Source organism: Cyprinus carpio, chromosome A5 (genome assembly GCF_018340385.1).
Source record: "Cyprinus carpio isolate SPL01 chromosome A5, ASM1834038v1, whole genome shotgun sequence".
NCBI lineage: Eukaryota > Metazoa > Chordata > Actinopteri > Cypriniformes > Cyprinidae > Cyprinus > Cyprinus carpio.
This window is the reverse complement of record NC_056576.1, coordinates 23501987-23520090: the sequence shown is the minus strand read 5'-3', so window position 1 is coordinate 23520090 and position 18104 is coordinate 23501987. Positions and strand designations below refer to the sequence as shown.

The following is an 18104-nucleotide window of genomic DNA, read 5'->3' as shown; positions in this document are numbered from 1 at the left end:
CAAAAACTACAACAAGTCTGCTGCAGCCAACTCTGAGTCTATGGTAGACGACAGAACAGGCCACGAGGGAGGAAGGCTTCAATTCCAGAACCTTCCCTCCTCCCGGAATCCGCATCACATTGTGAGTCACCACCCAAGCGTCATGGCCTTTACCCGCACAATGACCACCTGACATCTGCAGAACTCAACCCATATGGCCTACAGAGGACACAGTGCTGGCTCTATAGAAACTGTTAAAATCATAATGCCCATAAAAACCTCTCTTTGAATGAACACACATAACCTGCATGCTTATGATAGAACCACTTGTCCATGTAATCTTACCTACTGTATATGTAATCTTACCATGTTTAGTATCTATGAATTTGTCTTCTGATGATCTAAATGAGAGTGTATATTATATGTTGATACTTATGCAACATATTGGTGTTCTAAGAATCTTTACTAGTTTGTATATCAACTTCTGATCCAGTTACATATGCAAATTACCATGCTTTCACACAAAGGGTCGTAAAACTTTCCAGTATTTCCAACCTCCTGCTTGGAATTTCAGCCTTTTTCATTGGACAAGCCCATCCTGAGAAGCGTGAATCTTCTCAGACCTTAAAAGGCTCACGCACAGTTCCACCCAGGTTCTTCTTCTTCTGCTAAGTCTTCTGTGTCCGTGTGGAGAGCCTGAGCTGGTGCAGGCGTGCCCGGTGGGCCCCAACACATAGCTCAGGCAGTCTGCGGTTAGATCCGGTGGATAAGGATGGAAAGAAAATGAGGATGTGAGCTAGAAGCTCTGCTGCAACTCCTAAATCTGCGCAAGGCCTTCAGCCTTGACTTTCCATTTATCAAGATCCTCTGACTTAAAATTCAAACTTAACATCAACAAATTACACACAAACTACAAGAGCCCCAAATTGCATCAGGACTCTCTTATAAACAGGCGTGACGTGAGAAGTATCAAACTTAATCTTTATAATTGATACATTAAGTATAATTTGCACCCTTTACAAAGGTGTGTTTGAACTAAGAAACTGATGTTTCCTCCAGGCTGTAGATCTGCTGAATATCAAATGATACCATAGCTTCATGTTTTTATTTCTCTACTCTTTACTGCTTTAAGCTTTAACCCTTTTTCCTATGCCCACTGTATGCGTGTGTGTGTGTATGTTAGACTAGTTTAAGTGTTTTGGTAGTTAATAAAGTCTTACTTGTATCACATTTGAGGTTTTTCAGTGTTTGCTCATAACTGGAGTCCCTAATCATGGAGATTTTTGCTACATGCTCTGAGTAATATTGCACAGTTAACCAGGAAATTAATGTTCTTAGAATTGATGGACAGACTGACACTGAGATGTCAAGTAAATACTTTCAGAGGATCTTCTAAATATTTTCAAAAAGCACACTTTTGTACCTTTTAGGTACTAACAAGGACTGTTTAGGTACAAAGGTGTGCCTTTTGAAAAGGTACCGCCCCAGTGACAGCTTTTGTACCTTTTTTTCTGAGAGTGTATAATAGTATAAAAATAACCCTAAATAACATTGCATTCATGAGAAGAGAGAAAAAATATCACAATAAAACAAAGACTAATCTAATCTAATCTAATCCAGACCATACTAGTTTTAGTGCCAAGTAGCTCTCATTCGAGAACATTAGATTTGACAACGATCTGCGTAATGCAGGATGAGTCATCAATGAGTTCCCCAAATTTTCCTAGACTGTACATTTTAAATCTGCATTTCTGCTAGAGGTGCGTTAACATCGAAACATTTGGAAATACATTAGCATAGATCAAATTAGATGCTGGGCTCAACTTCCCTTAAACACTCTCATTGGCATGATTCATCGTGCATGACATAAAATCTAATTTAGACTTCAGGGATCCAGGAGAGCGATTCCTCTGTTGCTAGGCAGCTCTTCGTGATCTGAAGGGCTTAAACTAATTATGTTTCCATCTCTTGGGATTCTCCTTTACAAATCATACCTCAGGATGAGTCATGTAGTCACCAGAGCCAAGTGCGAACATGCCCAGCTCATTTTCCTTACAGTAATCTGGACTCATTTACAACAATTAGCTCTACTACTATAGAAAAAGGAGGGAAAATCATTACAGATAATAGATAACGTGTTTCTACACAATGGGATTCATTAATAGGGATAGCCTTTTGTTCTTTTTGCCCAATCACTGAAATGCAATATATAAAGACATAATTTTACATAATTATAAAGCTATTGTACTGTCAAACCTTTTCAGCGACACAATGAAAAGTAGTTCTCAAGTTGATTTAGGTGTTGTTTCCTTTCATGCACAGACATTATACTGTATGGATGTAATTAAATCACAGAATGAGCAGATTAGCCACTGCCAAGGTGACTTATCAGCCATTTTCTGATGCATATCAGTGTGACTCGTTCTGAGACTGATGTTCTTAACTGAAGCGGTTTCAGTGTTCACGTTGAAAACAGTTAAAAAAAGCCCGTTTTAGCACCTATTAACTGAAATCACAGTAATTAAATACGAGGAATGAAGTAATTCCATCCTCAGAGGCACCTTGCTGTTTTTAATCTTTGTGTGATTTTTTACTACCATCTAAAAGGAGATAAGCTCTAGATTGGGTAAAGTAAAAATACTTAGATAAAAAGCCACAACATCAATCTAAACAAAGAAATTGCATGTGAAATAAGCTCTATATAGATTTATTTAATTTGATCACATTTTGCTTACTCAAGTAGAGCTGTCAGAAGTCAAGAAGGCTGGATTGTAGAACATGCTCCATTTATTGACAAACAGAACTATTATCAGACAAATGGCTATAAAAATATACAATGACAGAAACATATTTCTGAAGAACTGAACCTACTGTAAATACAATGTATTTCGTTTCAGCTTGTTTAAAATCCACACTGACATTTTTGTACAATACGGATGTTATAGAAATGCTATGTTACATACAGCGTATTGAAAAACTATACTTATTCCTAAATGTAGCGATATGCCCACAGCTGCTACAATTAATTGAATATACTGAAATTAGTTCATATTTTGGATACTATTCAAATCAGGCAACAGTGTTTCATTTACAACAAAGAGATCAGTGGCAAGAATCCAGTAGTTTCATCACATTGCATCATTTAAAGCTGTATTATATTACTTCTAAGAGGAAGCTCTTGAGAGTACAAAAACATTTTTATAAACATTCAATTATAGCACACACATATATGTAATACATGAAAGTAAAACGTACCCAAAATATACATATTTGTGCCGTTTGAATGTGCACACCACACATAGATCATCTCAGTGCCGGAATAAATGTAATTATAATATTTTTAGAAACTCTAAAATCATAAATAAATATCTTTACGGCTTTAAATAGTTTCAGTATACAAAACATAGTACCACATAATGTTATCCCATTGAAATTATTTCAGTGTAATACCTTGTTTTTTGTTTTGACATTGTCATTTTCTTATTATGAGGCCGTCTGGTCTGAGGTAGACACAAAAATTTAAATGCCCAGCATCACTTGTGTCTTCACAAATGACTTTGTGCATCTAGCAAATGCACAAAAATACAAAATAACTTCCTCCAAAAAATACAACAGAACATTCTCAAATACTTAGCTTGCCAAAGAGGATCAAAAAAAAAAAAAAAAAAAAATCGTCATGAAATGGAAATTCATCTGTTTTCTTAATGCATGTTATTGATTTCATTGTGAATGATTCTATTCATACCATTTCTTTGAGCTTGTAATTTGTAATCCAAATATCATAACTCAATCTTCTGGTGACAGACTTCTCTCTGGTGACATATGCTGGGCTTTTTCAATCATTTAAACAACTTAAACACCGCCCCCTTCTTATATTTAACTGCAAGCATGCATTCAGATCTGCCTCCATCCAATCAGCAACCAATGCATAGAACCAAGTCCCTGCCCTACATTTGATAATCCATTTCATTTGAATCTACATCAAAATAACAAAAGAAAAGATCTGTCACTACTGTACTTCAGTTACGTTGTGACTAAACATGCTGTTTTTTTATAATACATAATGAACTTCCTAGCATTTCATAATTAGCAAGTAATGCCCAAATCTTCAGATGTATGTTTTCTTCCCTAGTATTTGGGTTCATGGGAAAGTATTACAATTTTTGCGAAACATCAGACAAACACAGTTAATTGAGACATGTGGGGCAACAGAACTTGAACATAGTGTTTCGATCACATTTCAGTCTGATTATCAGAGAGTACAGTGACAAATCTGAAGATCAAAGGTCATACCCAGTACTGGTTGTTTCGCAAGGTGGGGTTGGTGGTCCTGCAAAGCTGTGAAACTTTAGGCTCCAGGTCTCCAAAAGAGCACACAGATGTGCCATACGTTGTGTTCTCACTTCTGGTTTGCAGTCTGGTTATGGTTGAACTTCCCACGTTTCTTGGGGTCAGAGGAGTGACCGTTAGGACAGGGATGGTTGCAGGCCACTGTGGCTGGTCCTTATGGGATGGGTTGTCCGGATGAGCAGAAGTACCTGATGTACACTTTAAAGGCTTCGGTTTCTTCCTCCAGTTCCGTCTCAAGAGCAGCACCAACACAACCACAACGATGACCAGAAGCAGAAGAGCAAGAAGAGGCAAAATGATGATCATTGAGTTTGAGGAGGAGCCCATCTGGGAAACTGACCCTACTTTTACTGGGGTATTATTTATGGGATAAATCTCCTCCACCCCATGGGTTGGTTTTAGGCTAGTAGTATCCGTATCAATGCTGTTTGAATTACCCCAATGGTTGCGACCTTTGAGTCTTGAACCAGATTTGGTCACCTGGTGTGTTGGCTGCACAGGTGGAGCTGTTGAAGATGGAAACAAGCTCACTGCAGCGGATTGGTTATAAAAAACAGGTTTGATCGTGGTTATTGCGATCACTGTTGACAAAGATGGAACATGAGGTACAATGCTGAAAGCAAAAATCCCATTGGCAGGTTGGACGTTATTGGCTTTAAGCACAAATCTGAAAGAGTCATTTACTTCATGGACGCCTGTCAGGTTGGCCTTCACCTCAATGGCCAATATCTCCTGCTGTAGTTCACTAAAAGTGAAAGATCCCACAGATTCTGCTTTCTTTCCCTTGCTCCCAGTCGCCCAGACAATCCTGCCATTCTCCGGAGGTGAGGTAATTTCAAACGACGGGTCACTATCACTCAACAAAGCAAGATCAGACACATTCAGCAAATGTGACTTCAGCTTCATTCGAACTCGGTTAGGAAATGTTGCCCCTTCTGCGTACTTAATGAGGGGTTTAACAGTGATGTTAACTACTTGGTTAGTTAGGTTTGCTTCTGTTGTGAAGGCCACAAATTCAAAGTTATCATGGGATGACTCAAGGTTGACCATGTGGTACCTTACCTTTTCCTCCTGGAGATCATCTTGACTGAAAACAGTGACGTCCTCATTGTCTAGTAAGAGTTTACCATACTGTGGCGGTACTGTGATTTTATAGTGCACTGTAGTGTTTTTACCATTGGTCACTGCGGCCAGGTGTGACCGTGTGAGAGTTACAAAAGTGTGCCCCTGGTCCAGTAGCACCTCTGTGTTGTTAGCCAGTGAAACAGTGATCTCTACCACTTCCAGATTGAAGAGTTTATATAACGGACGATGATGGCCATCGGTGAAGCTGAAGTAGAATGCTCCAGATGAAGGACTGCCATCGTGGATGAAGAACACCTCTCCATTATTGATTTGAGTCTGGGAGAAGGAGTCCACTGACTCGTTCATGCACTCTGAAATGGCTAGGAAACCATTGCTAGGTTTGCTAATCACTGTGTACCGGATTTCACTTGTTGGGCTGTCCAGGTCAACCACACTTAAGATGTTGGGTCCGATAGCCACGGTGTCTCCTTGAACAACTTTAAGGCTGGGAGCTTTGGTCTTCAAAACAGGTGGTTGATCATTTATGGGGATTATAGTGATGTTGAATGATTCTGACACAACCTCTGAGGTATCTAGGGGATGGGTTGGTGGTTTGCTTTTTAGGTTCAGATACACATCAAAATCAAAATGGTCATGGGTGGTCTCAGAGTTGTCGTGATGGTATGTGATTCCATACTTGTTAAGGATGAACTGAGAGAAATTGGGCTTTTCTTTTGTAAAATTTCGTTCCCCAACAACGATACCATGCTTTGGAAGAGACGTGACCTGGTACCAAACCTCATAAGAGCTGCACTTGGATTCAGGTTGTTTCGTCATGAGATTGGATGCATCCAGCATTGATTTGTCAATTATCACTTTATCTCCTTCAGTTACCGCCACACCTGCATTTAAAAAAAAAAAAACAACACCATAAATTTTATTTGACAAAAGCCATGACATTTCAGTCAGAATGGCAGATTTAGAGTACATTTGGATACTTCTACAATATAACCTTTTAAATTCTTAACATTTTAAAGCCTTTACTTATATTACACATAATTTACAGCTACATATGCAACTGTTCAAAATCCTGACACAAAAGTATCATGGTTTCCACAAAATATAAGAAATGTTTCTTGAGATTCAAATCAGCATATAACAATGACTTTTTAGGGATCGTGTGACACTAAAGACTGGAGTAATGGCTGCTGAAAATTACTTAGAAACAGTTATCAGATTTGTTAAATAATTTTTCACAATATTAGTTTTTATTGTATTTTTGATCAAATAATACAACATTATTGACAGTAAATGGATAATATTAATAGGTACTATTAAATAGGTACTAGGTAATATTAATTGTTTTGTGAGATTTTCATACTGTACCTTTATTTTTTAGGAGCACAGAACTTTGTTCAGGTCCGATATTTTCGTAAGAAATGTCAATTTCAAACATCTGGGTTTGAAGCGTGGCAGATGGAGAGGACACAGTAAATGTGAACTTGTCTAGTGCTGACCATCCCAAAGACGTCCCATGAGTTTGCTGATACGCTACTTCACCCTCATCCACCTGTAATGATTCAAGTTACGTGAGTTACTAACACATAAAACATAAAAAAAAGAAAACATGCAAAAAAAAAAAAGTTTTGGACATGACTGTAAAAATATATTTCTTGATATGACACATTTAATTCTTATTATTACTCTCGTTCTGCATATCATCATTGTGTCATTGCATGTTTGAATTATCAGCCCAAATTGTATTAGAAGCTATTCCTCTCGCGGCTGCTAACTAGGACATGTTACATTTAACTTTCATACATGACAGGCTCTCAGATTATGCTCATAGTTAAAGTAAATTTATAATTCATTGCCCTGCACTCTGATATGCATGGCACTGACTTGGGAAAAAGAGGTTGGCAACACTCACCATTTGTTGTGTGAAGGATGAAATATCAGTTGTGGTCTTGTCTGCCTTCAAATTGACCAATTTTCCAATTTTTGGGGGATTGATCACAGTAAAATATATGGTTCTGTTTGAGATGCCGGTATCATCATTGGTTACAGCCTGAAGAATGTTGTTTGAAATCAAGGACAATGAGCCTAGATGAAAAAAAAAAAGACAATATCATAAGAATAGCTCTGAAAACTGCCAAAACAACACATTGGTCTGGTACAGACTATAAACCAAACCACATTGTCTGGTGTATAGTAGTACTGTAGCTCATGTGCTTTGAAATGTGAATGTGTAGCTTTTTTGTGGTGAGGTTTAATAGAAGTGCATCTGAACCAGAAATTACAACCAAAAAGAAATTTGCAAGCTATATTTGCTTCAAACATGTAAACACAGTGAAAGATTGAGGCAAGGCAAGCATTTCAGGATCCAGTTTCAGATCACTTTTAGGTTCAAGCACATTGGAGTGACTGTACTCGAAGAACTACAAGATATATGCCAGGAAGGATTTTGCTAAAATAATCTTTTTTGATTCATTTCAAAACCTTAACTGAAGGTCACAGTTTCGGTATTCATAGTTTTCTGTTGTGTCGGACCATTTGAAAGAGGCCCTGGCTACTCACTCAGCACAAATGCCACAAGAATAGCTTGACAGGATGTGATGTTATATTAAACTAAACTAGAAAGTAACATTAAACGGAAAGGAGAAATATAGACTAACAAACTCCATGAACAAATAAAGAGTTAAGCACACTTCTGTGAAACGTAACAGACAAAACTATTTCAGATGTTACCTTTTAGTTCAGTGTTTCTATAGCCATTTATAAAACTGAAAGCAGATGTTGTTTTCTCAGACAATGGCATTTTTTCTAGCTCTGGTTTTAAATGTGACATGTGACGAAGTGTTTCTAAAATTAAGCAAATGACTGTAGTGACTCGTTCAGTTTTCCAAGGCTATTTATAGCCCGACAGTTAAAGTCATTTTGATATTCCATGGATCGGTTGCTCTAAGATTAAGAAACCATGAAACACTGTGTTGATGCTCAGAGACTTAAGAGGTCTTAACTGGCTATGAGTGGGTGGAGACAGAGTTGTTGACTTTATACAGAGTGGAAAGGATGTGTCAATCTAGTGCTCTGACTTGGCATGCGAGCCAGCCAGATCCTGACCTCACTGCCGTAACATGACGTTACTCTCTCTTAACTCCATAAAAAGAGATGGAGAGCCCAATATTTATTGGAACTTAAGCAAACTAAGATTCCATACAAAATTTACACTTTCTAAGATCTAAAGCGCTGTCTCTGATATTTTTTTTTTTAAATACTTTATATCATCTAATATTTGATATTACAGCAACCATTTCCTTATAGATAATCTGTGTGTGACAGAATATACCAGATCACTGCTGAAGTTTACCCCATGTTAATCAGCGTTACCTGGAAACACCTTAAGAGGTCCAGCCTTCTCTAGATTAAGAACCAGGGCACGAGCTGTAATACTGAATATCTGCCTGGGAGCAAAGTTCACACCATCATTTACTTGGAAGTTGAAACCTCCTGCCATGGGGCCTGAGAAGTAAAAGAGAACAAACATTTCCAGGAATTTAGCTTACAATGCACCGCAACCTCAGAGAAACATTATAATGTGATCTCACGTTACACACAGCTTACTTCACATAAAAAATGTCACAAAAAATAAATGCAAGTACTAAAACAATTAAATAAAAGAAAAATAATGAAGACACAGTTTTCAAAGTTTTATATATTTATTATATATATATTATATATATATATATATATATATATATATATATATATATATATATATATTGGTATAATGACAGTATTAAAGGCTAAAACTCAATCTTTACTCCTTTCTTAAATAATTTGATTTATTTTTCAGAACTGAATCCATTGGATGATGTATACCACGTCCAAAATGCATGACAAAAGAATCATTCCGTGCCACATCACACGCAAGCCTATTTTCAGCTAAAAAAGACAAGCACAGGAGGAACAGTGGTGTGCTATGATTTAATGCACAACACTGACATCTAGTGGTTAAACAGGACACACTATTGCACAGCTTCTCTGAAAATGGTCTGATAATGTGATGATTGTTTTTTTAAATTAAGAAGGTTGTGTGGGATATCTCACCACTATGTACGAAAAGCAGTTGCTACTGGTCAATGTAAGCTTGAGTAAAGTTCATGATAGGCCTGTTGGGGGCAGTCTTTAGAGCCAGGTGACCGTTGCTGGGTTGGGTTATGATGTACTCCAGCTGCTCAGGAAGTGTGTCCTCATCTTCTGCCTTCAGATCTTCTGGGCTGATCTCTGTGATGGAGTCCACCCACACCTGAGTAAACAATCACACAAATAAAGAGGCACAGATTAGTGCTGGAAATGTTTGTAGTTTATTCAGACAGCTTAGCCTGAATGGTAAAATTGATTAAGGTTTCACAGACAAGGCTTAAGCCTAGTCCCAGACTAAAGAAACTTGCACTGACAAATCTTAAAACATGTTAGTACTATTGATTTGTCTCAAGATGCACACCAGTAATGTTTTTTCTAAGGCACGTTTAGGCAGTGTCCTAATTGAACTAATGCCTAATCCTGGCTTAATCTAAACCCAGTTTGTGAATCCAGGCCATCAATTCTAAAACCCATGAATGACACATTTCTGCTGAGAAACTCTTCTGTGCTCTGAGTTTCACACCTTTATTCAAATCAAGTGACAGCTGGGGAAAACAAGCTTAATTCAACTAATTTGAATGCTGATCTCCTAATCAGATACCGAAGAATAGTACAAAACACACAGAGAAGATAAGGAGACATCCTGACTCTAGCTGATTACAACATATTTTGGGTCCAAAAATATATGCAACGTTTGTATACAGTATATGTACACGTGTACTGTACTGTATAAAGAGGAATAATAATAATACTAATCAAGAATCAGGAGGAATCAAGAGAGTCTTTCAGCAGAAAAAAAACAATATTGTTATTAATGAGAGGGTGCAAATATTCTTCTAAATCATGCCTTTACTTAACCCAAATATACTTTGATAAGTCTATAATAATAATTTATATTTTAGAAATGTCGGGACATATTTCATGGGGAATTGTATACATACAGCATTTGTCTGTGGGTGTTAAGTCATATCTGCACACAGAAAAATATACCTCTGTCTGGGAGAATTGTGAAAAGCTCTGACAAACTCTGATTGTAAAGACAAACAAGAATTTTTTTAGTTGCCCATCTGCTCTGATAAGATATTCTGTATCAATGTGTTGACCGGTACCTCGAACCACATTCATCTGTGCAGAGCAGCAGCACTGAAACACAACCAAAACAATGTTCTTTCACAAGATGCACGCAGTTCTATTTTTAACCATTAGAGGGCCAAACGTTGCACAGTTAAAAGTTTAGAGAAAAGACACATGCAGCTTGCAATTTCTTGTTGATATCTTAACATCTAATTTCTCTAAACCACTGTCAAGCAACTGAATACAATGCACTGAAATAAATAAATCACACTTTATAAAAACATATACATTTGTAATAAAAAATAGCAAACATGCATTTTAAAAGTTGTAGTGAGCCACCTTGTGGGCCTTGGAAATATTTATGAAATCTTTGTAATTGGGATCAACAAGTAAAACCATTTAGATTGTGTCATTTCAATAATTAAACATCTCTGAGGCATGCAGAGCAGCCCTTCTGACCTTACCCTGGTGGTCTGTGATCTGTGACTTAGACTTCTCTTAAAGTTGAAGCCAATAATTTACATGTCTATGACTAGTAGCTTGGCTTTATGGGTCTCAGAAACAACTGTATACTCGTCTCTATTCTTCTGTGACTGATAGACACCAAAGGGAATGTCAGAACCCAGAAAATGAAATATTAAAACTGTACACAAATCTTTTTTCCAGATCTCCGCAGAGTTCTCATACTCCATAAAACATTCTCAAACTGGAACCTCAAGTTTATATATAGTAATCTCACCCTGAGAACCCTGTTGGCTGTCATGGCTGGAGGCTCGTCATTGACGGATGTGATCTGGACATAAACAGTCCATGGTGCACTGTGTTTTCGCAGGTCTGTGTCATTTGCTGTGACAGTAAAGTGGTCCTCTAAGGTCTCTGTGTTGTCATGGACATAATAAATAAACTCTTTCTCTACCTGCCAAGTAAAAAAAAAAAATAAAAAAAAAAATATACACAATATATAGTATATAGTATATATATATATATATATATATATATATATATATATATATATATATATATATATATATATATATATACACACAAAACAAAGTATATATTCTTTTAAAATAAAGAATATATATTATATGCATAAAACAACAATACACAATATAGGCCTGATATATATATATATATATTTATATATATATATATGATATGATATATATATATATATCTGCATAAATACCCGAACAATACACAAAATATATGCCAGCATTAACATCCCGCTGGGAAAAGGTCCCTAATGGGTCCTCTTGTGTTCCTTGGTACTGATCTTTACCCGCAATAAAACAGCATAAATATCCATGAGATTGAGCAACTTGGACAGTGAAGGTTATTTCTGAGGGTAAACTAGCCTCGTGAGTCACCTGAAAAGAAACAGACATAATATTTTATTTTTGTATCTTACATTCAGTGCTGGGGAGCACAAGCTACGTTTTCCCATCAAGCAGCGGTAAAATAGCTTCTCTGGCTTTATTGGGAATAGCACATTAGCATTGTATTCTAGAATGCTACTCTGAATGTAGCTTCTCTCGTAGCTTCAGAAAGTCAGATTCATTCAAGTCAATCAGTTCATCCTAAATGGTCCAATAATGTAGCACTGGAAAATGTGCTTCTATCTAGTGAATCAGTTTGTTCGGATGGTTATTATGTTTAACTGCTTCAAATTATGATAGCTTGTGGTTTGGTAAATTACAGTCTTAAAATAATTTCCCCAACACTGTTTATACCAACATACCTGTAAGAGCTAAAAACAAAGACAAAAAAATCTGTAAATTGTAAAAGACATGAATCTACAGTATAACAAAAAAACAAAATCCCTTGATGGAGCAAAATAATGCTAAAATAGCTCAATAACAGACATTTACCTTGAGTTTATTGCTCTCAATCTTGACTGGTTTTCCCTCCTCCACCAGCAAGGTTTTGTTATGAATGACATTGGGTGGCCTTTGATGGCTTTCCAGGTACACCTTCACATGGATTTTAACATCAAGTCGAAGATCCTTTGCTTCCACCAGGAGTGTAAAAACATCAGCCGGATTCTTACTGTTGTCATGATGATAACACAAGTAGCCATTTCTCAGGTCATGCTGGGTGCATGACTCAATCTTGTTGTCTTTTAAATACAGCCTACCATGTTTTGGAGCATCTTGGATTGTGAATAATATTTCATTGTCTTTCCGGATGTCAAGGTTTGTCTCTACACTAAAGTTAGCATTAGTAAGAGTTTTGGCTTGCCCTTTCTGAACCAACAGGCCTGTGTTGTTGCCAATTTTTAAATAAGCATCCTGTGCGCTAATATCCAACAGAGAGGACACATAGTGTTTGCCATCTGACACAAAGAGAACAAAACGCCCAGAATTCATCCCGCGGTGAATGAACAGCACTTGTTTCTGTTCCAAGTCTTCTTGGTGAAACTGGTACAGCATTTGTGAAGTGTCATTTGCAAGAACCAAATCCCCTATTGGGATACCACGCCGTGTGTAGACAAGCTGCCCATCACTGAAGTCTGAATCTGCATCATGGTAGCACAGGTCATCAAGTGTAAGTAATCTTTCTCCATTTCTAACAACATGAAAAACTTTGATTTTATACTCAAGTCCCACAGCCATGATTCTAAGAACCACAGTGTTGCTCACCTTCTCTCCATCACTGACTCTCACCACAATCCTAGAGTTCCTCACACCCGTGTGGACATAATATATCTTATCATCTGCAAGAGCTGAATGGGAAAAAGAAGCTACTGGCGTACCTGGATTGTTTTCGTTCTCCAAATACCCTGCATCGGCATAAAGGTTCCCTAACACAGAGTAAACGAGGACTGTGTAGTTGCTCAAAAGAGTGAACAGATTTCCCTCAGGTAGAATCAACTCAGGGGCGTCATTGGTTGGTGTAACGGTGATATTAAACCGGTACAACTTGTGTCCCTTTAGATAGCCTGGCATATCCTTTCTGCTACTGGAGAACACAGAGAACATGAAGAGGTCCTGTGGGTCTTCAGATCCCCCATGGATGTACATCACTCTGCTGTGCCACAAATCCAGCATGCTGAATGTATGCTCAGCCTGCTCCTGGTCTACATCAAGCCTAAGGTGACCATACACCGGCTGTTCTTCAATCCTAAAGATGATCTGAGACTGACAGATGTGAAGCTTCTTGAAATCAAGGTTTACTTTAATATGCTTTGAATCCAAGGATGCCCGACCACCTTCTGGGACAATAAGGTTCCTAAGCTGTAGAAAATTGTGTCTGTACTTCTTGACAAGACCTTTGGCTAGGGTGGAAACATCAGTAGGTGGCAGCTGAGTGACAGAGTCAATAAAGGTCATGGGAAGGGTTGTTGGGCTCACTGTGCTGCTTATATCCAGCTCCTTTTCAGGTTCACAGCCAACAGAGATGTCTTTGGTTACCACAGCACTGGGGAGACCCATTTTGACATTATTTATTTTAATATCTCTGAAGCATCCTTTAAAGGAGCCACCTTTAACACGTTTCCCTGATACCGAGGAAAGGCCAACCTTTCTGACTTCAGAACGTGTGCTGTCATCTATTCCCCCAAGGAAAAAGGAACCTTTCAGATGAAATGTTTTTGATCTAGAGGAAGTGACGGACTTTACAGTCTCTTCATCTAACGTAAGTTGGAGGTTTTTCGGTGTGAAAAGGAACTTAAGGTTGTGCCATTTGTTGTCATTGATTAGGGTGAGGGAACGTAGCTCTGTCTTACTTCCATCTTTACCGATTACTGCAGCAAGGAGACCTTTCTGGATCTCCAGTGCGACAAAATCTCCCTGTCGAGCTGAGTTGAACATGATGATCCCTTCTTCAGCTGATGTGTGGATTGAGCATTCAAAAGTCCATTCACGTTGTGCCGTCCAAGGAGGAAGGGATATGTAAGCCTGTGAGCTGAAAAAACTGATTAGGTCATCCTCATTGGCAAAAAACTGAGGGCTGCATCCTAGGGAAACTTCATAGACATTCTTGAACCCTGAGTAGGGCCTCAGTGATGAAAGAAGGTTGTGCTGATTAAATATTACTTCATCAAGGCAACCACGAAAGCCATTGAGATCTCTGGACAGATAGGCCTGATCCAAACCTCCCGTACCACCAACATACAGACCATTATTGATGTGCAGCTCTTGCTCTGGGCCTGGCATTCACAGGCTGGTTTTGGAGTGGTTGTCCACAGTCAGTGTGACATTGTAAATGTCATGGAAAAGCTCTGCAGTGTGCCAGGCCAGATCATTCAGCTGGGTTCCACTGTCTGTGAGAAGGATCTGCTCTCCAGATCCCAGATCCAACCTTAACTGTCAATGACAGGAACAATAGAAAAAAACAAAAACAACTTTACTTACACAATCCTATACAAAAGAACACACAGATTTATATTTTTTTATAAATTCTCTAGACATAACTGGGGTCCAAATACTTTTTAAAAATTCAGTTTATGCTAGATTAATACATACAGTCCAACATTAAAGTAAACAGTAAATAAAATAAAATAATTTTTTTCCAAATAATCTTTATAATTTGCTTTGGCTTTTATACAGTGACCGTATAATGGCACATCATTTAATTTTGGAAACAAAATGTTGTTGTTATAATGCTATTAATATTTTTTTTTTTCTCTCACAGTGTAAATGGAGAAAAATATAATAGGCAGCTAAGATATATTTGTGGGTTATTTAATTCAATTAAATTCAAATCAAGTTTATTTATATAGTGCTTTTCATGATACAAATCGTTGCAAAGCAACTTTACAGAAAATTAAGTTTCTACAATATTTAGTAGTAGATTATCATAAAGTTTGAAAACCCCTGAGTTATACTAACAAATGAAAACTAGCACTATGTTCATGAAATTCTATTCCATGTTGAAAATAGACAAGTGTAATCAGTAGCATTTGTCTACAGCAAATACATTTTACTCTTAACATAAAATGTCACTGTCCTTACATCAGACAGCTAAGAAAAACTTGCTGAATATTTCTAGCTTTTTCTCAACTGAAAGCAATTTTATTCTGTGATGTATTCAGAGAGGGTCACAGCCAAAGGATAGAAAATGCACAATTTAATGACCTCAGATAAATGTGAAAGTTCAAAGATATTTTCAATTACAAGCTAATCAGTCCTCAATGTTCAGCACAGTCTGTTCTATTGTAGCCCAAAGATATCCTCTAAAAAAGGAATCTTATGTGAATGCCACCGAGTGAAATGTAAAAACCAAAATCCATTTCAGAAATTCATGCAAAGTTTTCAAACTGGATATTGGGAGTATCCATTTTTCTCACAATGTCAACTAAGCTCACATTCGTCAGCCAAAGTTAATGCAAAATGTATACCTTACCTGAAGAGGATGGTGATATTCTATGTGTTGAGTTTATGTCTCAACACAAAATGCTTGTCATACTTGATAAAAAGCTTTTAGAAATACAATTTCATTATCACTTTTTTTCTTTCAATCTGATTCTTTTCGAGCCTAAATGGAATTGACATGTTTTCACATATTGGTTTATTGTGGTAGATCTAAACATTGCCGGAGGTGAAGTAGCCACACATGACTCACCTGCAGTCTGCCAGCATTCATCTCCAGCAGCAGGAAATCATTCTGCCCTGCAGCCAGGAAAAGCAGGCCGCTCAGTCTGGAGGTGCGGAAGCGAATGTGCAGTGTGTTACGGCTAGAAATCTCTGTCCCTTTTAACTGCACAAATCCATCACCATAGAATGAAGTTGCACATAAGAAAACATCACCCATGACGCTTTTTTATTTTTATTTTTATTTATTTTTTAATTAAGGAATGCTCCATAAGTCAATTGTACAATGTGAAAGATTTTGGTAACACTTTACAATAAGGTTCATTAGTTAACATTAGTTAACATGAACTAAGCATGAACAATACTTCTACAGCATTTAATAATCGTAGTTAATGTTAATTTCAACATTTTCTAATGCATTTATTAAAATCAAAAGTTCTGCTTGTTAACATTAGTTAATGAACTTTAAATTAACATGAACTAACAATGACTGTACTTTCATTAGCTAACATTAACAAAGATTAATAAATACTGTAATAAATGTATTGTTCATTCATTGTTTGTTCATGTTTGCTAATACAAGAACTAACAATAACTAATGGAACCTTATTGTAAAGTGTTACCAAAATTTTAGTGTGAAATTACAATATATTCCAGGTTAATAATAGCATTGCTTTCACAGTAATTTCACAGCGGGACTTCTAACTGCGCTCTCGGAAATTTCTTGTAAACAAACAGCATCATACTCTGTTTCTACAGTGCATATGTACTATGAAGGCACTCAGCATGCAATGCAGCATGAATGTAGTTTTTTTTTTTATTATTGTTTTTATTTGTGCTACTGATTTTGTATTTGGTTCACCTTTAGCAGTTTGTGTTGCTTTATATAAGTAAGTGTTGTTTTTATTTGTTGAGTGTTACCATTGTTGGGTTTTGTATGTTGAGTATGGATTTCACATCTTTCAAAGATGTATCTCAGCAGTTGCTTCACTATTGTAAAGATCCATCCACAAACAGTTCTGAATATGAAATAAGTTATTGATTAATTGTCATGCTTAATGCTATAATAAAATCTTCATGTTCATGCTAAGAATGGTTTGACTATCTTAAAGTCAGGCAATTAGCTTATTTCATTTTCTAGCTTGTCATAATTTTAACAAATGTTTTCATTTATCACACTTCTACATGTCAGAAATTTGAATATGAATATACAAGGTCTGAGATCCCAAACAAATGCTAATCACTAACCACTATTATGTTGACTTCAAAACAATTACAGCAGTAAACAACTAAATTTCTCTAGGTGGCACAGTTAAAGACCACTTTATAATGCAAATTCACATTTAAACAAGAGCAGTAAATTACTGTGATTTAACATCATTCTGCTGTTCATTCACAGTAATTTGTAAGATAATGACCCAGCATGTATTGATTTCACAGAAAATTTCTGATTACAGTAAATTATTGTAAACAAATACTCTTTAATCCTGTAAATTCCTGGCAATTTTACAGTGTAGCAGTGAAAGCATCGCTTTAATTTCTGTGCATATTGTTAATGAGTAGGGCTGGGCGATAAATCGATTTTATCGATTAACTCGAATGTGTAGTTTACATCGATTTGTTTGAATGAAAATCGGTTTTCTTTTTAACATCCGCCGGCGCTCCACTCAAGGCTCCCGTAGTTCAGAATGGGCTTAAGCATTTGATACAACATAAAACATAGCCTACCTAAAATTCAAAAACTGAAGAAGTGTATTTGATTTTCATGAAATTAGCTGCCGTTGTTATTCTTGTTATCTAACGGTGTAGACACAGTTAGACACTGTCTGCTCTATTTACAACAAGATGGAGATATAGACTAGAAATATATATTTACACTTGCTCTGTCCTACGTCCATCACACTGACTCACTGCGGAGTTGGCAGTTTTAATCTTAACAGCTCTTAACACCGAGTG

At 36.9% G+C, this 18104-nt stretch overlaps 1 protein-coding gene across 1 annotated transcript; it reads right to left on the bottom strand.

Moving 5' to 3' along the window:
• Positions 1-2793: 2793 nt before the first annotated feature.
• On the bottom strand, positions 2794-16445 carry LOC109090187 (chondroitin sulfate proteoglycan 4-like). Its single transcript, XM_042756583.1, has 9 exons — positions 16180-16445; positions 12486-14921; positions 11897-11984; positions 11354-11530; positions 9505-9703; positions 8785-8916; positions 7325-7497; positions 6781-6964; positions 2794-6296 (listed from the first exon to the last, which is right to left on the bottom strand). The coding sequence occupies exons 6-9, from the start codon at positions 8909-8911 to the stop codon at positions 4267-4269; spliced, it is 2514 nt and encodes an 837-aa protein (XP_042612517.1). The 5' UTR covers positions 8912-8916; positions 9505-9703; positions 11354-11530; positions 11897-11984; positions 12486-14921; positions 16180-16445; the 3' UTR covers positions 2794-4266.
• Between the last annotated feature and the right edge of the window lie 1659 nt (positions 16446-18104).